Consider the following 20,282-nt stretch of genomic DNA (forward strand, 5'->3'; position numbering starts at 1 on the left):
TAAAATACAAAAATTAGTCGGGCGTGGTGGCGCAAGCCTGTAATCCCAGCTACTCAGGAGGTTGAGGCAAGAGAATCGCTTGAACCCTGGGAGGCAGAGATTGCAGTGAGCCGACAACGCGCCATTGCACTCCAGTTGGGCGACAAGAGTGAAACTTGGTCTCAAAAAAAGAAAAAAAAAAAAAAGGCAATGTCTATGCCAAAAAAAAAAAAAAGAGCCAGGGTTCTCACCACCACGTGTCCCTGCCCCATGGCAGACAACTGAAGTAGAAATATAACCTCTCTCGTCTGGTCCCTTCCTAGCTCTCGGGGCTCCTCTCCCCCAGGTCTACCTGCTCTGTCTACAGAAACACATCCTTGGTGTAGTCAGGGGCGTCCAATATTTTTACTTCCCTGGCCCACACTGGAAAAACTGTCTTCAGCTGGACAAGCTTGGTCTAAGGATTTTCTCAGGTGTTCTGTCCTGAGCCAAGTGAAAATGCCAGGGAGGGTCGTCTTCTCCATGTAATCACTGGGCTCTGAAAGGATCTGGGCTTACGTGAGGTCATCCAGCACGAAGAGAAGGCAGTGCCAGAGCTCTTGAGGGTCTCCCCCTAGACCCTCAGTTCAAGACCTAATGCTCAGTTGCCCTTTACAACAGCTCCCTACCCCTCCTTCCCTCAAGTAAAAAGTCATAAAGCTAGTTTCAGCCGGCCCCAAAGGCTACAGCTAACGTCAATCCTCTGCTAACTTACAATACTGGGCAAATACAGATGTTCTCCATGCCAGTTTCATCATGTACAAAATCAGGATAAGATCTACCACAAAAGGCCATGAGGATTAAATGTATGTAAAAACTTAGTATAAGGCCTGACACTAAATGGCAAACATTCATGGAGAAGCCTTCTGCAAGATCATTAAACTGACAACAGGATGCAATGGTATGTACCCAGCCAGTGGCCTAACCTTACAGGCAGAGGTCAGACTAGGCACTGCCTTACCCTGTTAGATTCTCAGTGTTGGTTTCTAGCGAAATGCTCTGAATAAACTCAAAATTCAAAAGTATTGTCCCACACCCTCAGGACAGGAACTATCAATCTAGTTTGCCAAGGAATGTACTTTTCATCAACTTCTGATCAAAGGTAAAAAGATAATGGGTCAGGACTGAAGAATGCAATACTGAGAACTTTTAAACGAACTTAGCTCCACATTGCCCCCTACTCATTTTTGCTGTCCTTGTACTGATGTCCCTTGAACACTAGTCTGAACTGCAGAATCCGCTTATATGCAGACTTACTTTCATCTCTGCTATCCCTGAGACAGCAAGACCAACTCCTCCTCTCCTCCTCAGTCTACTCAAGATGATAAGGATGAAGACCTTTATATGCATTTCCACTTAATAAATAGTAAATGTGTCTTCCTTATGGTTTATTTCCTTTTCTCTAGCTTACATTACAATATAGTATATAATACATATAACGTGAAATATGTGTTCACAACTGTTTATGTTATTGCTAAGGCTTCTGGTCAACCGTAGGCTATTAGTAGTCAAGTTTTTAGAATCAAAAGTTGTACATGGCTTTTTCACTGCACGGGGGTTGGTGCCCGACCTCCACACTGTTCAAGGGTTTACCCTAATACCAAAGCTAAAAACAATCTACATAAAATAGTAAAATGAAGTTGTCCATTCAACAGTAAATCTTTGGCTGTTAAAAACCATGAGTAGGCTAGATGCAGTGGCTCATGGCTATAATCCTAGCACTTTGGGAGGCAAAGTCAGGCGGATCACTTGAGGTCAAAAGTTTGAGACCAGCTCGGCCAACATGCCGAAAGCTTGTCTCTACTAAAAATTAGCCAGACGTGGTGGAGAGCGCCTGTAGTCCCAGCTACTCAGGAGGCTGAGGCAGGAGAATTGCTTGAAACCAGAAGGCTGAGGTTGCAGTGAGCCGAGACCACACCACTGCAGTGTCCAGCCTGGCGACACAGCGAGACTCCATCTCAAAAACACAAACAAAAAGTATCAAAAGAAAAAACTGGAAAAAAACAAAACAAAAAAAACAATACCACGTGTGCTAACATGAAAGTGTATAGGCTGTGTTACTAAGAGGGAAAATGCCAGGTTGCTACAACAGTCCCTATGGAATAATCTCATGCATATTCTGGGGACACAAGAAACGTTAACAGGGAGGAGTGGGGAGCTTTAAGTTGGACAGTAGCCCTCACTTGTTAAGATATTCATATCTCCTAAAAATGATAGGCCAGGCACAGTGGCTCACGCCTGTAATCCCAGCACTTTGGGAGGCCAAGGCAGGCAGATCACAAGGTCAGGAGATCGAGACCATCCTGGCTAACACGGTGAAACCCCGTCTCTACTAAAAACACAAATTAGCCAGGCGTGGTGGTGGGCACCTGTAGTCCCAGCTACTAGGGAGGCTGAGGCAGGAGAATGGCGTGAACCCGGGAGGCGGAGCTTGCAGTGAGCCAAGATCACACCACTGCACTCCAGCCTGGGCGACACAGTGAGAATCTGTCTCAAAAAAAAAAAAAAAGATATAAGGTGAACTGATCAGAAGCCCAGATGATTTAAGTATGAATGAAAACCATGAGAACAAATTTTCTAAAAACTGTAGGCTTTTTTATTCAGTTAAGAGGTAGACAGATGAACATGGAAGGCTGTCCCATTTAACTTGACCAAAGTTCACATTCCACTTCATTCATCCATCCCACACTGCCAGAAATCTTAAAGAAATAACCAAGATTGCCAAAAGGCTTTTCCTTCTTACTTCTTCTTAGCAGTAACAGTCAATGAACTGCTTGCAAAAAAGTTACTAATTTAAATTTTCACTGTGTTCAAAGAACCTCATCCCTCTAAGAAGCTCCCACATATGCCAATAGATCCTGCCACTACTGACAGGAGGGCAGAGTACCAATGACTCTACTTATATAAGAGACTACAAGGGAAGTTTTAGTTATATTTTTTTGTTGTTAAATCCCTGTGCATGTTAGGGCAGAAGCTGGTGAAACCAACGAAGCAGAGCATACTCTGTCAAATGGCTCTGCATGGTTGTTTTAAAAAAAAAAAAAAAAATCACAAGTCATCTTCAGAGACAACATTAAAACATAATGGAATTGAAGCCTGATACAAAAAGTAGAGAAATATGTACAGGAATTCACAGCCCAGAAGGAAAGGGGACCTCAGCAGGAGCCAGTGGAACCCTGGCTATTTTACATAGCTGATTTTGAGACAATTCATATTTAGCACAAAAGCAATTATAGCACAAGTAACACTTCCCTCATCTGGCTCCCAAATAAAAACACTCTTGTCAGTCTTCAACAACACCGCAATCATTCTTCAGGGAAGCAGGAATACCTAAGGTGGTCCCAAACATTGACACAAATTTCAATCTCAAACAGCTTCACATTCTGAGGATGACGTATCTGAAGACTGCCATGATGGCAGCACTGATAACTCCAGAAATGGGGACTGTGACAAACCAGGCCATAAAAATGTTACGAAAGAGACGCCAGTCAACAGCCTTCTTGGACCGGAGCCAGCCAACAGACACAACAGAGCCCACCTAAAAGAGAAACAGACCAAGGAAACAGGTAATTAAACCGGCAATGGTATTTTGGCAAACAGACACCTGAGACTGTTTGGACAAGGAGCCCCAGACCCCTGGACAAGACCAAGTCCAAGAAAGCTGGTTTACAATAGGTTAAGATGGGAAAATGAAGGCAATTTGAAAATCCAATCATAATCTATACTAACGGTAGTAAAAGGACACAAGAACTATTTCTTTTCCCCTTCTAAGCTACTAAAATTTAATGAATATATACTGTTTATATATTTATTTTATTTATTTTTTTTTTTGAGACAGAGTCTCACACTGTTGCCCAGGCTGGAGTGCAGTGGCACAATCTCGGCTCACTGCAACCTCTGCTTCCCGGCTTCATGTAATTCTCCTGCCTCAGCCTCCCAGGTAGCTGAGATTACAGGCACCCGCCACCATGCCCAGCTAATTTTTTGTATTTTTAGTAGAGACGGGGTTTCACTATGTTGGCCAGGCTGGTCTCAAACTCCTGATCTCGTGATCCACCCGCCTCGGCCTCCCAGAGTGCTGGGATTACAGGCGTGAGCCACCGCGCCCGGCCTATACACTGCTTTTAACAACAAATTGCCCTGTAAGTCTTCCTAAGATTATTTACAGAGTGGCTGATATTAAACCTAATAAACAATTGCTGGGAGACACAACCTGGCAGCAAATAGATGACTCAGCAGGATCCATGATGGACCAGCTTAAATGCTCTTAAGGAAACCAGTTTCTTTCTTTTCCTATAATTATTAGATTATCATCAGACAACCTTAAGATTTGTTTTGTTTCTCAGTATTTCAATCCCGAGAGGCCCTGAATATATGCCTTCTGTAAATAAACTGCCTTGCCAACATTTTGGCAAGCCTCACAGACTTGTTAGAACCAGGCCTTCAGCCACCACAAATGGCAGCAGAAACCCACCTGGCCAGAATTAAAGCACCCACCAGTTTTTAAGCACACACCTACCCTGCTCTGAATGGCTTCCCCAAAGACAAAGAACATAATGGTGTCAGCCGGGAGCGGTAGCTCACGCATGTAATCCCAGAACTTTGGGAGGTCAAGCCAGGTAGATCACCTGAGGTCAGGAAAGAGTTCATGACCGGCCTGGCCAACAAGGTGAAATCATGTGTCTACTAAAAATACAAAAATTAGCCAGGCATGGTGGCAGGTGCCTGTAATCCCACCTACTTGGGAGGCTGAGGCACACGAATCACTTGAGCCCAGGAGGCGGAGGTTGCAGTGAGCCAAGATTGTGCCACTGCACTCCAGCCTGGGCCACAGAGAAAGACTCCAACTCATAAGTAAATAAATAAAACATAATGGTGCCAAGTAGAAATGACCCTTGAGATTTTAAAAATATATATATATATTATAAAGAGACTACAATGAGGGAGGATTAAGTAACAAAGGGAGAGGTTAGTAACCAGAAATTACAGTAAGCTCTATATAAAAGAATGTTTCTATTATTTGGGGAGAATATCTATTTAATTGCTTAAACAAGAATAGACACAAGAAATTGTATGCTTGTCCTAGATTTATGAACTCTTCAAGACTCCAATTGCACAAAACCTTCTAAATCAAAGTATCAGAGAAGTAAAATTAAAAACCCTACATATTAGAAGAACCATTTGAAAGACACACATTGGCATTACACTTACTTTACAATGTGTTGTACTGATGGGAAGGCCAATATTTGATGCAATCACCACAGTGAGGGCAGATGCCAGTTCAATACTGAAGCCACTATAGACACAAAAGGATTCTTGTCAGGAAGTGAGTTTGACTTTTTTGAGAAGCTAACACTACGCCTCAAGTGAACACAGTCCTGTTTTGTTCTACTCAGTCACAAAACCTCCACTGACATCTTTACGTGCTATAACCCCTAAGACTATCTACTTCATTTAAATCAGGCCATGGATGCCCAGTTTCCTTATTCGAAGGTTTCAAGTTTTACATTTTTCTGAAATTCCACTATTAAATAAAATTTGCACTTTTATTTTGAAGAGTTTGGCAAACATTGAGTCTTAGCTCCGAAGTAAAGACAAATAAAAGGCAAGTATACGCAACCATCCCCTCTTAGCGCACACAGCTTTCTCAGAAAAGTCATTTTCTTCAGAGACCCCCAGAGCTGAATGGGTCTGACCAAAATGTTTAAGGGCCAGACAAGTAAAATCTAAAAAGAACACACCGACAATAAGAACATCAGGAACTTGGTTACGTTCAACAAGAGATTTGTGTTAGCACTCGACAGTATTACATCTCTGAAAAAAATGAGTACTGACATTTGTAGAACCTGCTCCACCTACTTACCTAGAGGGTGTGATCGGTGTCAGATCCTTCCCCATGGTCTGGATAACTCTTCTTCCCCAGACCCAGAGACCAATACAGATACCAACACCACCATAGAGTAGAAGCCATATTGGTGTTGCCACTTTTGAAGAAACATCTCCCGTGTCATAAACCAAATATAAAGCAACCAGAGGCCCAATGGCATTGCTGGAAGAGACAAAGAGGGCGGAAGTGACTTTTCAGGCAGAACTAGATCTTGGCAAGACCCAATCTGCTGAATGACCTACCAGGTTGTCTAAAGTACAGCTTTCAAGCTCATCTGGCAAAAGGACCTTTTTTTCTAAGGACATAAATGGAACCCCAACATATACAACAGAAATATGAACACAGCTCTGATGGAGGGAATGCCACGCAAATGGTGGCCTCTTTCCTCCTATAGGCAGCTTAAAGCAACTCTCGGGTTCCAATAAACAGTTTACAAACTAAACTACAAAATCATTCTATATGAAAAACTTAAGTTTTTCATCTTACATCTTATCTTACATGCCACAATTCATTATCAAAGAACTGAATCTCATCTTGATAGACAAAAGCCTTCTCTGTGAAGAATATCTGTTTATATTTATCAACTACAAAAATAAACATTGTCTGTAATTCCTCCGAAGAATAAAACTGTACTGTCTCATTATGTCAAGAACTGCTATTACCTCATCCTATTTGGATTATTTGGGGTCCCGTAAATGCTAGGAGTACCACTACCACAAGCACAGGCTATGACAAGGATAAACAGTTTAAAAATAGGGTTAGCAACACTAAGATCAATGTCAACTGACCTTACGTCATTGCCACCATGGGCAAATGACCCAAAGCAGGCTGTAAGGATCTGCAGGAACTGGAAGAGGAGAGAGACTTCAGGCTTATCTTGGTCATACCATTCTTCTAGAGAGCCATGACTTCCTTTTCTGTCACCTAGACCCATCTCTGCCTTGACACTCATGTCTATCTCAGATGCCGAGTGAAGGTCAGACACAGCATTGCAGTAACTAGTGTAACTGTCCATTCGAATTCGCTTCCTGGAGTCTGCATTAGGCCACGTCAGCTTCTCTATTTCTTCGCCCTTCTGTTCACCTTCTTTGGCACGGAATGAATCCAGAGGCATGCCACATATTGCCATGGTATAGGAAGTATAGCTATTATTGCGCCTTAAGGGTTTGTCACCAGAGTCTCCCATGCAATCTCCCACCTTGGCCAGATGTAATTTATGGAGCAGCTCTTTGTACAAGCCAGAATCCTTATGCACGGTGTGATACTGGTAGTGGCCACTGGAGTTTATTTGGTTGCTGACAGCTTGACTGAACTGGACAAGGTTCCCATTAGGCAACTGCACTGCACCTAGTCAAGACCACCAAGGTGACATTCAATACAAAAAGCATCAGATCCACAACAATCACCTCCTCACCACCGCCGGTAACAAAGTGAAAACAGGAATTCCAACTCACCATTCACGGTGCTATCTATGCTGGTTTCCTCTTTCAAGTCCACGCTGGGAAGCCTCTCTCGCTCTGGAGCTTCCTCCAGATCTCCAAGTTTGAATGAGACTGTTCTCTCCTCCACCACAGCCTGGAGGGGCAGAGCGGCAGGCCCTATCTCCGAAACAGGATTCCTGCTTTCAGTATCACTGGCAGACAACTTTGTTTCTTCATGGTCTTCTTTCAAGCTATTCTTTTTTTCCATTAAGGGGCTTTCAGAAGGACTACACTTTATTTCTCCTAGAAAAAAAAAAGGGGGGTTTTTTGGTTTGGTTGTGACCCTGCTACTTTTTCCTCCACCCCCAAAAAACTCATCTCAAAACAAGAATGTATGTGAACTTCAGTTAACATTCAGGAACATTTTTCCTGCCTGCTTTATCATTTGCCAGCAGCTCTCACCTGGGAACCACCAGCAATGCAGGACACCCTACGTCAGGGGTCCCAACGTTTTTCTGTAAATATTTTAGGTTTTATGGGCTTCTGTAGCACATTCTTGTTTTGTTTTTATTTTTACAACCCTTTACAGCTATAAGAACCCCCTCTTAGCTCCCTGCCAACTCATTCTGTAGTGGAAAGTAGCTCAACCATGGGGCTGATAATCTGAAACTAAAAATCTGAACTGTATCGAATTCTGTTCTTTTGAAAAGAGGATTCTCTCAAATTTCAGTCCAACAATTCGAGCAAAGTGGCACAGCTCAATGCAGGGAACTAAAGACGACAACTTTAATTTCCATCTCTATAAAACAAAAAGATGTGCATCATGGCTCTAAATCCCACAGGCAGACTAGAGTATCTTCTGCCTCTCTCTCATGCCAGTGCTCAGTATGCTGACCTATCCATTCAGGCACCTCAAACTACAGACTTTCTAACATAAAGCAAGACTTATCTCATCTCCTCCCAGAGAGGGAAAATGAGGTCAGAGAGTCCTGAAAGCCTGGTTTCCACCGTGCACTCGGCACAGCCAGACTAGCACAGAACCTCTCGGAGGCCCCTCGGTTCAGCTGCGGTGACGCAGCATTCTTCCTAACGCCACTGCAGTCTGTGCATCCCTCACCTTCAAAAGGATAAACTTCAAATTGCTAACCCAGCCTTCACATAGATGAAAAGGGCAGAAGGATAACCTTGAAATTGCTAACCCAGCCTTCACATAGATGAAAAGGGCAGAAAATGATTCTTTTAAGGGGGGAAAAAAAAAAAAGCCTGATACTAACCAAAATTTACTCAGTATTACAGGAGTGTGTTCTAATGGCCTAAACGATTCCTTCACATGACACCTGAAAATGTTTACTTCTAGAATCTGTGCTACAATTCTAGCAGACACACAATGTGTGTTTGTATATGTATTTGTATTGTACACTGCAACACAATGCCTACATGTATTCTAGCCCATATACAACATGTACACATTAAACTTAGCTTTGCTTATCTGAATCTGAAGTTATACACAGAAGTAGTTGGGATATTTACCTCTAAGAAAATATCTTGTACCTACCCCTTATTTTTCATTAAGGTATCCTCGTACTTCTCAGTAAATGTAGGCTATGATTTCTCAATTTATCTATCATGTCATTGGCAACTGACCAAGGAACATTTAAAAAAAAAAAATTCAATGCCCAGATTGTCTCTACAGCATAGGTTGAATACTCTCTATCACTAGGTCTTAGGTCATGTAGGTCCACTTAAGAACACAGTTTGGACAGCAAACCCATATCCTCAAATTTCTCTTTAAAATCTCTTATTTTGCCAATCTCTCCTGATAGATTTTTACAGGTGGCCAAATCAAAAAGAAACACAACATTATTAGATAAATTTTTCTGTTATAAGTTATTACTTACGTTCAATTTTTCTCTTCATCCTGGGACATACAAAGAACCAGACGATAAGGGCACAGAAAACTGCACATCCCACCGAGATGAGGATGGTACCCCACAGAGGAAGTTTGTCAAAGCCCAGCACTAGGAGATAAAATGGTGCATCTTGAAAACCCCAGGGCAACAGCCCCCTGCAATACTGTGTAAACCCTCCTCCGGGGACTGAGGCGTTCCCCAGGCCAGCCCATCACCCTTGACAACTGCTGCCAGATTTAAGTGCACAGGATTACTGTGCTAGTGCCTATACAAATTTGGGAGAAAAACTCAATGATCATCTGAAAACCCACACCAGCCCGGCCCACCTGAACACCTGCGGGACTCAAGTGTCCTATGCTTCTCAACATATAGCCTTTTTCCTTTCTTCACCTTGGAAGATAATAAGGATCACTACATGCTAAGGACCTATGACTAGCTATGAAAAAGACAGCGTTCCACTCCCTAGCTCATGATCATAACTGCCACATATTCCATTACCACCTCCAAACTTAATGTTAGAACAATGTCTCAGTAGTCACATTTGTCATGCTGACAGAATTCTGTAAAAAGGTGATTATATTCATTGTACTGGCCTTTTTTAGTAAAATGCTTTAATGAGATTATCTCCTTGAAAGCAATATCAAAGACACAGAAAACAAGGATATTATCTATCAAAAGTTAATAATTGAAGGAAGAGTTTTAAAAGTTTTGTCTTTCGGCCAGGCAAGGTGGCTCATGCCTGTAATTCCAGCACTTTGGGAGGCCAGGCAGGCAGATCACTTGAAGTCAGGCGTTCGAGACCAGCCTGGCCAACATGTCAAAACCCCGTCTCTACTGAAAATACACAAAAAAATTGGCCGGGCATGGTGGTGGGCGCCTGTAGTCCCAGCTACTGGGGAGGCTGAGGTGAATCACTTGACCCTGGGGGTGCAGGACGGAGGCTGCAGTGAGCTGAGATTGCGCCACTGCACCCCAGCCTGGGTGACAAAGCAAGACTTTGTCTCAAAAAAAAAAAAAGTTTCGTCTTTCACACACACACAAAGTTTAGTGGTAATTTCACTAACAAGTCTTACGTTAAAAAAAGACTTGCCTAGCAACACTGGTCACATGGTTTAAGGATGCGTAGTATTAGTCATTATCTGATTGTCATATGCATGCCAGTATGCTCCAAACCATTAGCCTGTGCTACAGACAGAAGTAAAGCACCGGCCAGGCACAGTGTCTCACACCTGTAATCCCAGCACTTTGGGAGGCTGAGATGGGCAGAGCACCTGAGGTCAGGAGTTCAAGACCAGCCTGGTGAAACCCCGTCTCTACTGAAAATACAAAAATTAGCCAGATGTGGTGGTGGGCACCCGTAATCCCAGTTACTCGGGAAGCTGAGGTAGGAGAATCACTTGAACTCGGGAGGTGGAAGTTGCAGTGAGCCAAGATCGCGCCACTGCACTCCATCCAGCCTGGGTGACAAGAGTGAAACTCCATCACAAAAACAAAAAAGAAGTAAAGCACTATATTATCCTACTTAAGTCTAACAGATGTTATAATGATCTCTAGCTACTCAGGAGACTGAAGTGGGAGAACCCCCTAAGCCCAGGAATACAAGGCCAGCCTGGGCAACACAGCAAGACCCCATCCCTGGGGGGGGGGGAAATATATATATATATATAAAAGATATTATAATGATCTGTAGTTGATATCTAGAAATAGCTTAGTTACTTCTGCTTGTTTTGCTTTATTTTGCTTGCTATGTATGAAATCACAGATGTTCCTCAACTTACAATGAGGTTATGTACCTATAAACCCATCAAAAAGTCAAATAACTGAAGACTGAACCATGAAGTCAGTGACTGTACTTATAAACTGGAAATTCTATTAAACCCCAAAATGATTAATCTTTAAAAATAGATACAAGGCCAGACGCGGCGGCTCACGCCTATAATCCCAGCACTTTGGGAGGCTGAGGTGGGTGAATCACCTGAGGTCAAGAGTTTGAGACCAGCCTGGCCAACATGGTGAAACCATGTCTCTACTAAAAATACAAAAATTAGCTGGGGCGTGGTAATGCACATGTGTAATCCCAGCTACTCTACTCAAGAGGCTGAAGCAGGAGAACTGCTCGAACCCGGGAGGTGGAGATTGCAGTGAGCCAAGATCGCACCAATGCACTCCAGCCTCGGTGACAGGGCGAGACTCCGTCTCAAAAAATCAATGAATCAATCAATCAATCAGAAACAAATTGAGGTCCCTTCAAAATTGGTTTTTTTTTTTTTTTTGAGACGTACTGTTGCCCAGGCTGGAGTGCAGTGGCACGATCTTGGCTCACTGCAACCTCCACCTCCCAGGTTCAAGTGATTCTCGTGCCTCAGCCTCCCAAGTAGCTGGGATTACAGGCGCCTGCCACCACACCGGGTTAGTTTTTGTAGTTTTTAGTAGAGACAAGGTTTCGCCATCTTGGCCAGGCTGGTCTTGAACTCCTGACCTCATGATCCACCCACCTCGGCCTCCCAAAGTGCTGGGATTACAAGCATGAGCCACGGCATCTGGCACCAAACTACAACTCTACGGTGACTATACATCTTTTCCTTTTAATTTCTGCTTTCAGTTTTGATCATGTGGTCACACAAACTAAAATATACATGAAAGTATTGTCTATCACAAGTTGGTCTACATTCCAAGTCAAAAGGGGAAGAGACTGGTTTTTCTCATAAATGATCCATAAAGGACAGAACAAAAATATCTAAGTTTCTGTTTTCAAAACGATTCTAATTTAACTCAACTCTGAGCTTTGCTTCTACCATGTAAACAATGAGCGCTAAGAGCCTCAATAGGAGACTTTTTAGCTCATCACAAATAACTCATTTTACAATGGAAATCTGGCATACAAGCTTCTCTTCACCTGCACGTAAGAGTTCAGTATATCCTAAGAACAATATTTTCTTAAACTTGTCTGTTTTGTTCCTGATCATTCCAAGAATAAAAGCAAGATTAAAAATACTTAGCTCCATCTAACAAAATGCACATATAATCCCTGAATCTAAAATAAGATAAAAAATCAAAGTATTGGCTGGGTGTGGTGATCATGCCTGTAATCCCAGCACTTTGGGAGGCTGAGGCAGGTGGATCACCTGAGGTCAGGAGTTGGAGATCAGCTTGACCAACATGGAGAGACCTCATCTCTACTAAAAATACAAAATTAGCTGGGTGTGGCGGCACATGCCTATAATCCCAGCTACTTGGGAGACTGAGGCAGGAGAATTGCTTGAACCCGGGAGCTGGAGGTTGTGGTGAGCCAAAATCATGCCATTGCACTCCAGCCTGGGCAACAAGAGCAAAACTGTCTCAAAAAAATAAACAAAAAATAAAAATATTTAGCTAACTCTATTTTGGGTCAGCAACTTACCACTTCAGTGTGGTTTAAGCAAGTCACAACCCATTAGTCAAAACTGAAATCATTTCAGTGGGCCACAACAAATGTTAAAAAAAAAAAAAAGAGAGAGAGACAGAATTTGAAAATATGGGTGCACAGCACATAGTAAGCATAAGTGGATTCACGAAACTCTTTCAGTTATCTTTCTCTCTGCATACATACACGTGTCCTCTATTTCATCTAGTGGGTCACAGTATAAAGAATAAAAATCACTGCCTATGTAGTCACAGACTATCAGGTCAAATGAGCCAAGATACCAAAACTGTACTGTCTTGCCAGTTATAAGTTACCCATCTTTTGTTGTTGCTAAACTTGTAGCACCATAATTTAATCCATGCCTTGCCTTAGTCCCAAACATGAAAGTCATCAACATTTCAACCTTTATATTCTCACAAATTATTTTTCCTCTTAGCTGCATGAATTCTTCTTCCAAGTGCACTTAGAGCAGGTGGTAAACATCCCAACTCTTCTCATTCAAGCAGATTCATGGAAGTTTAGTACTTAGAAACAATAGTATCTCCATTTGGGAGAGAAAAATGAGAATATCCAGCAAACCAGTCCTAAACGACTGATTACTGAAGATGAGATATAACTAATGACTTCAGTAGTTGAGGTCAGTATTAATTCCAGCATTTTTAGCATAGACAGGAGAAAGGGAAGGAGATGATCCTATTATCAGTGGATCCTGTGAAGACTAAAGAGGAAAGGTCTGTAGTGATTTAGAATCTGAGCAGGTCTCTTTGGTTGAAAAACTATCTAGGTTAACTCAGCGTACACTAGCCTGCAGCCTTCTGAAATGGGCGCAGGCCAGCCACCTTCTAGGAGATTTCAGCCCTGTAAAGCAAAAAGGGGTAAATTGGGCATTTAATGCAAGTTTTGTAAACAACTTTAAATTCACATTTAAATATTTTGATAGTTACTTACACGGTGCTCCAGTATACATGATGGAAAAGAGGTTTATTCCAACTGTGCAGGCATAGAAAACTGGCAAAGCTCGCAAACCATTAGGAACTGGATCTGCCTGTAAAACATTATTAAGATCAGTATCTTAAAAGGTATAAAGGTTAACCCATTTTCACAGAATCTCTTAATAGGGTAGGTTTGGGAATTATAGTGCCAACAACTCTTCCTCCAGAGCAGTTTCCAAGGACAACTGGGTTTTTCCTGCATTTGCGCCTGGAATTCTTCCTACAAAGGCTAATTCCAACTTCTACCTGTTTTTTTTTTTCTTTTTTCTATTTTTAATAACAAGGCTAACTGTACCAGTGACTGATAACATCCTGAATAAAGATTGCAATACCCACATTCTAAGGTACCCAAAAGCCCTAATGTAAACTTGAGCACACACCTGAGGATAGGCTATACTCTACATCTGTAAGAGACGTCAAGAAACAGACTATGTTAGGATCTTGCTTACCTGACTTCATACCTTCAAAGACTAAAAACACAACATGCAGACTATACCTACGGCAACTATCTTATCTAAACATCTGACAAAGATGCCATAATTAATGCTTTACCAAAGTTCAACGATAATAACTGATTGCACACAAGGTCATCCACTCACTCAACAGACTGTGTGCCAAGCACTATTCTGGGCACTGAAATACAGGAGGGAGTAAGACCAAGTTTCTGTTCTAATAGAACTGACACTCACCTTCTAGTATGGAATAATGTAAAATAGTGACAAATGCTGTGAAGAAAATTAAAGAAGGGTAAGAGGAGAGTGATGGGGGGGCACCATTCGGGTGGGGAAGAGTCAAGGAATGAGCATGACATTAAATGTAGTAAGCTAGCAAGTTGTGTACATTAACTAGGGGTACAGAAGGGGCAAACCACCTGATTAATTGGGTGCTGACTGTTCCAGACAGAGGTATCAGCAAGTGCAAAGGCCCTGAGGCAAAAATTTGAAATGTTTAAGGAACAGTAAGGCCAGTGACTAAAAATAAGAACTCTACCATACCTAGTATGTATTAATTCTATAGGAGAACACCCAAGTCAAACACCAAAAGAATGGGAGGAGGCTGGGCGTGGTGGCTCACACCTGTAATCCCAGCACTTTGGGAGGCCAAGGCAGGAGAATCATGAGGTCACGAGATCGAGACCATCCTACGTAATACGGTGAAACCCTGTCTCTACTAAAAATACAAAAAATAAGCCAGACGTGGTGGCAAGCATCTGTAGTCCCAGCTACTCAGGAGGCTGAGGCAGGAGGATCACTTGAACCTGGGAGGCGGAGGTTGCAGTGAGCGGAGATTGGGCCACCTCACTCCAGCCTGGGCAACAGAGCAAGACTCCCTTTCAGGAAAAAAAAAAAAAAATTGGGAGCAAAGATCTGAATACATACATAGGAAGGCTAAAATCTTTATAAAGACCTTAACCTAAAAAAAAAATTGGGAGCAAAGATCTGAATACATACATGGGAAGGCTAAAAACTTATAAAGATCTTAACCTAAAAGGCTTAATGCTATCTTGGATCACAATTCCAATGGAAAATCTTGGGGAGCAAAAACAGAGTAAAACTCTATAGCTTCTACCAATAATCAATACACTGGAAAGTCAGTAGCTTAAGAGCAATGAAACAAGGGAAAGCGCAGACCCAAGTGTAAAGTAAAGGTACCATTTCAAATTAGCAGAGACGGGTGCTCACTGAAAACCACTCTAAAATTTAACTCTTATCTACAGTTTAATAGAGAATGTTAACAGATAGTGAAACACTCAAAACAAAAACAGTAGCCTACAGAAACCAAGAACTGTTAAGCATCCTTGAATAACTAACTCCAAACTCTGAGGGCAGTCAACAAAATGAGGAAACTAAGGTGTGTATTTTTATTGTAAAGACTAGTCTTAAGAAAATGCAGGTCAGGTGTGGTGGTGGCTCACGTCTGTCTGTAATCCCAGCACTTTGGGAGGATGAGACAGGGGCATGGATTGAGCCCAGAAGTTCAAGACCAACTTGAGCAACAGAGCAAGACCCCACCTCTATAAAATATGAAAAGTTAGCCAGATGTGGTGGCACACACCTGTAGTCCCAGCTACTCTGGAGGTTGAGGCAGGAGGATTGCTTGAGCCTGGGAGGTCAAGGCTGCAGTGAGCTACAATTAAGTCACCGTACTCCAGCCTGGGTGACAGGGCAAGACTTCGCTTCTTAAAAAAAAAAAAAAAAAGGGCCAGGTGCAGTGGCTCAAGCCTGTAATCCCAGCACTTTGGGAGGCCAAGGTGGACAGAGCACGTGAGGTCAGGAGTTCGAGACCAGCTTGACCAACATGGTGAAACCCTGTCTCTACTAAAAATACAAAAATACTAGTTGGGTGTGGTGGCAAGCACCTGTAATCCCGGCTACTCAGGAGGCTGAGGCAGGAGAATTGCTTGAGCCCGGGAGGCGGAGGTTGCAGTGAGCCCAGATCGTGCCACTACATTCCAGCCTGGGCGACAGAGTGAGACTCTGTCTCAAAAAAAAAAAGAAAAAAAAAAAAGGCCTCCAAAAAACCCAACCCAAGACTTCCACTCCCCAAAATTAAAACCCTTTAGGGTTTTAAAGACATTATGTGGGGACTTCTCAATAGATTTTGAAAGATATTTCAAAATATGGTTATCTATAAATCAAATTGTAACTGGCTAGTCAGAAGTAGCAGCCTGTGTATTTATTATCCTGTATTATAGCCCAATTAAGTATTCCCCGAGGTAAACAAATCTGAGGTACTCTCTACGCAAAGTTGTTGGGGATGGGGTAGGGTATGAATTACACTACTATACGAATAGTTTATTAAGGAATACAGGTTCATGGTTTAAAAAAGATAACAAAAGTTCGGAGAAAGTTCCGGAGAGTCTAGGAAGAAGATAAAACAAGGAAGGTCTCTCATCATTGTACAGATCCACCTAACACACAAGTAAAACTTCACCTGGAAATAATGTGAATGCCTCCTCGTCTAGTCATGTGGGATGGGAAAGAAGGTCTTCACAAAACCCCCCATCTTCACCAGAATAGTTCACTTTTACGTATTGGATATTCTGGTTTTGTCTAAAGAAAAGGGAAGATATCCTAGATATATTTCTAACAAATGAGAATGCCAAAAGCCCTGTTTCTTTTTTCTTTGACTAGAATTTAAAAATACTCAACAGGAGCACTGAAGAGCATTCCTTCTGTGCAATGCCAGTCCTAAACAGAACTAACTCACCTCCATTCTGTCTGTTCCCACCAGATTCCCAACATGCTTGGAACAAACATTCAGAGAATAAGCAATTTTTTGAAATTAAAGAAGTCATTTTAATCTTAATTTTCAAGACAGACATTTAAGAGTTGGAATGTATCTTAATGGTCAAATATTCAGATTTTAGCAGTTAGGATACCCAAAGCTTACCAGTCTAAGGATATTTTCTTGAAATTTAACTCCTAAAAGGAAGCAGAAATATTCATACTCATCTGAAAAACTCCTGTTACTGAGGGATTGGCCTGCAAGAGTGTGTGTGTGCGCGTGCACAGAGTGGGGGAAGATCCTCAAAGTCAATACTGTTTTAAACACAATGCCAGGCCGGGCGCGGTGGCTCAAGCCTGTAATCCCAGCACTTTGGGAGGCTGAGACGGGTGGATCACGAGGTCAGGAGATCGAGACCATCCTGGCTAACACGGTGAAACCCCGTCTCTACTAAAAAAATACAAAAACTAGCCGGGCGAGGTGGTGGGCGCCTGTAGTCCCAGCTACTCGGGAGGCTGAGGCAGGAGAATGGCGTAAACCCGGGAGGCGGAGCTTGCAGTGAGCTGAGATCCAGCCACTGCACTCCAGCCTGGGTGACAGAGCGAGACTCCATCTCAAAAAAAAAAAAAAAAAAACACTATGCCAATCGTTCTTCATCATTTGATCATGCCCATTCCCATACCCATATAAGACATATACAATTAAGAAATCAGTTACTGTATCTAACTTCAGCTCTCACTAACACCGCGGGGGTATGCATTCCTCAAATAAGAGGTTCTGGGCACCTGAGAATCCTTCTTTGCACCCCAGAGCACCACCACTCCCTTCTGGGGAATAAGTGTTTTGTGGAGGCGAAACACACAAACCCTCTCCAAAAACAAAATGATCTACTACTCAGTAATCAACGCAGGGCCAGTATAAACCTGTACCAAGCAGGAATTCACAGCAGGAGATCCTACTAATGCTTCTGACTCTCTGTTAAGTAGCAAGATATAGGGTTCTAATAAAAACACTAAAAAAAACAATCTGGTCCATCACTACTGGTGAGCCTCTAATTTAAGCATCCTAGTATCGTACACTACAGTTGTAGGGAGTGGGAAGGTAGATGCTCATCGCACCTGTCTGCTGAATAAAACAGTACCAAACTTAAGAGTTCATAAACATCAATGAACTGTTCACTCTCAAATTATACCAAGCTAACGATATTTCAAGTTTTCAAAGTGTTAAACTGCTCTATTCTGCCAGATTCCAGCTATGGAAAAGTGATCAGTGAATCACTTTACTAGTCATAGAATTTCTACAGAGAATAGACAAATCTTTCCCTAGAGAAGCTTAGAACTAGACTAGACCAGACAAGTGGGTCTGCACACATTTTTACCTGCTGGGATTTATGCTATCTCACTCAGATTTCTAGAGTTTAGGAACATTTTTAAGAACTTACAGTGGATCGTTAAGAGCCATTCACCTTAGAAAAAGGACAACTTTGTGTCCTGAGAAAAATGCATTTATTCTCACCGTAACTCGGTGCTATGCCAACATAATCCCCTGTCAACATTTATTCTGGAGCCAGCATGACTTCTTGATCAAAGAAATGCTATTGGGTCACTTAAAAGGGATTTTCAAATGGACAGGAAATTAAATGGCTGCCTGAATTTTTTTTTTAGCCAAAAACTACCTTTAACTGGTTCTTTTCACCTATTCTGAGAAATTGGAGTCAAGTCACCATGGGAGGCAGAGTCCTCATCTAGAAGCTTATAAACTGGTTATGATAATCAGTACTGCAGAGACCCATTTAATTGGCAGCTTACTAAAAAAGCCACAGGAAACACTGTCTTGAACTCCAAGCTTACGCATTATATTAGCCTGAATATAATGGTGGTTTAAACAAATAATCTGTAGACAGCTACACAAAGCCACCCAAAATAAATTTCTGTATTTTTTTGCTCCCAGCTTCTCCTATTTCTTGGCACATCATAGTATTCAATTCTTCCTTCCTGACTGCCCTCTTGAGTATTAAAAACTTGCTTTCAGAGAACTCCACAACATACAAGACACGCACAGAATAAATAACTTTTTTTAACTTTTCGAGGCCACATATCTATACACCAATCACATCTGCGAAAATACCACTGGGTTCGAAATCGATTGGGTGTGCTCCATGAAAGGTCTTCATACAGGGGAGAAAGGTTACCTTATGGAGGATGAATGCACGAACTAAGAAGAATAAAATTCCAGACATAATTCCAGAAAGCAGTGGGGACACGAACCAAGACATCACTGGAAGAGAACACATTAAGAAAAAATATCAAATAATGAAAATCAGAAACCAGAAACCACTTTTAAATGTTTAAGAGTTCAAAATTCTTTGGTCTGTCCCTCCACGTTAGAACACATACTCCCACATCTAAAGCCATGGTAACAAACGACAAACACGAAAATGAAGAAGCCATTTGGAATTAAACATACCAATTTTTATCAGTTCAGACCACTTGACACCCTCCTGCCCCTTTGCCACGAGGGAGAAACCAATGGTTGCACCAACAATACAATGAGTTCCAGAAATGGGGAGCTTCAAAAACGAAGCAACGAGTTGCCACACAGCAGAACCTGAAACAGTCAAGTTTTATTAAGTAAATGGCAAAATTCCATTATGTAAGTGGCGCATTCAGAAAGGTTAATCTGAAAGGTTAAGCACAAAAATGGAACCACCCATGACACAAATTTGCTCACCCACCACAAAGAGGACAAAACCTAAAAAGAACTTACCAAACATAGCACTGACTGAGCCGGCCATCAGCAGCCCTTGAGTCGAGTTGTACATCTCCACGTCAATCAAGCCCTTCCGGATGGTTTCGCTCACTTTGGCCCCCAGTAAGACAGAGCCCACTGTTTCAAAGATGCTAGCTAGGATGCAGGCTTGCTTCAGGGTCACTACACCTGAGCCCACAGCTGTACCAAAAGAATTTGCTACATCATTGGCTCCCACGGAGAATGCCAAGACAAATGCAATAACGAAGCCCAGGATGAGCATCCATAGGTAGTCCACCAAAGGACCAGAAGCGGCGGTAGCAGCTGTAGTACTGGTAATCAGCGTTGCCATTCTCTAGAGTAGTGGTTGTTTAGTAAGAGAACTACTGAGCGGCTTTCAAGATGTGTAAACAGAATATGAGGTATCAAAAATGCTATAATAAATAATATATATTATATAAAATTAAATACTGTAAACTACGGCACAGAAACCGAGCTGGGGAGTTACTGCTATACGCTGCGTATGGGCATCTGTTGTCTGGGGTTTCTTTGGCTCAGGAGGGCTAAAAGCACGGAGCAGAATTCCATGGCGGAGAAGAGAAAGGACGCAAGTTCATCCTGCGGGGGAGGGGGAAAATAACAATAGCTGCGTGCCCCTGGGGGGCCAGTGGGGCA

General features: G+C 42.3%; 1 protein-coding gene across 1 annotated transcript; it reads right to left on the reverse strand.

The window, feature by feature from the left end:
• Positions 1–2,591: 2,591 nt before the first annotated feature.
• On the reverse strand, positions 2,592–20,276 carry SLC20A1 (solute carrier family 20 (phosphate transporter), member 1). Its single transcript, XM_011968019.1, has 10 exons — positions 19,626–20,276; positions 19,326–19,466; positions 19,051–19,136; positions 13,588–13,684; positions 9,225–9,344; positions 7,360–7,629; positions 6,694–7,252; positions 5,882–6,067; positions 5,230–5,314; positions 2,592–3,556 (listed from the first exon to the last, which is right to left on the reverse strand). The coding sequence occupies exons 1-10, from the start codon at positions 19,957–19,959 to the stop codon at positions 3,395–3,397; spliced, it is 2,040 nt and encodes a 679-aa protein (XP_011823409.1). The 5' UTR covers positions 19,960–20,276; the 3' UTR covers positions 2,592–3,394.
• Between the last annotated feature and the right edge of the window lie 6 nt (positions 20,277–20,282).

Source organism: Mandrillus leucophaeus, unplaced genomic scaffold (assembly GCF_000951045.1).
Source record: "Mandrillus leucophaeus isolate KB7577 unplaced genomic scaffold, Mleu.le_1.0 Scaffold822, whole genome shotgun sequence".
NCBI lineage: Eukaryota > Metazoa > Chordata > Mammalia > Primates > Cercopithecidae > Mandrillus > Mandrillus leucophaeus.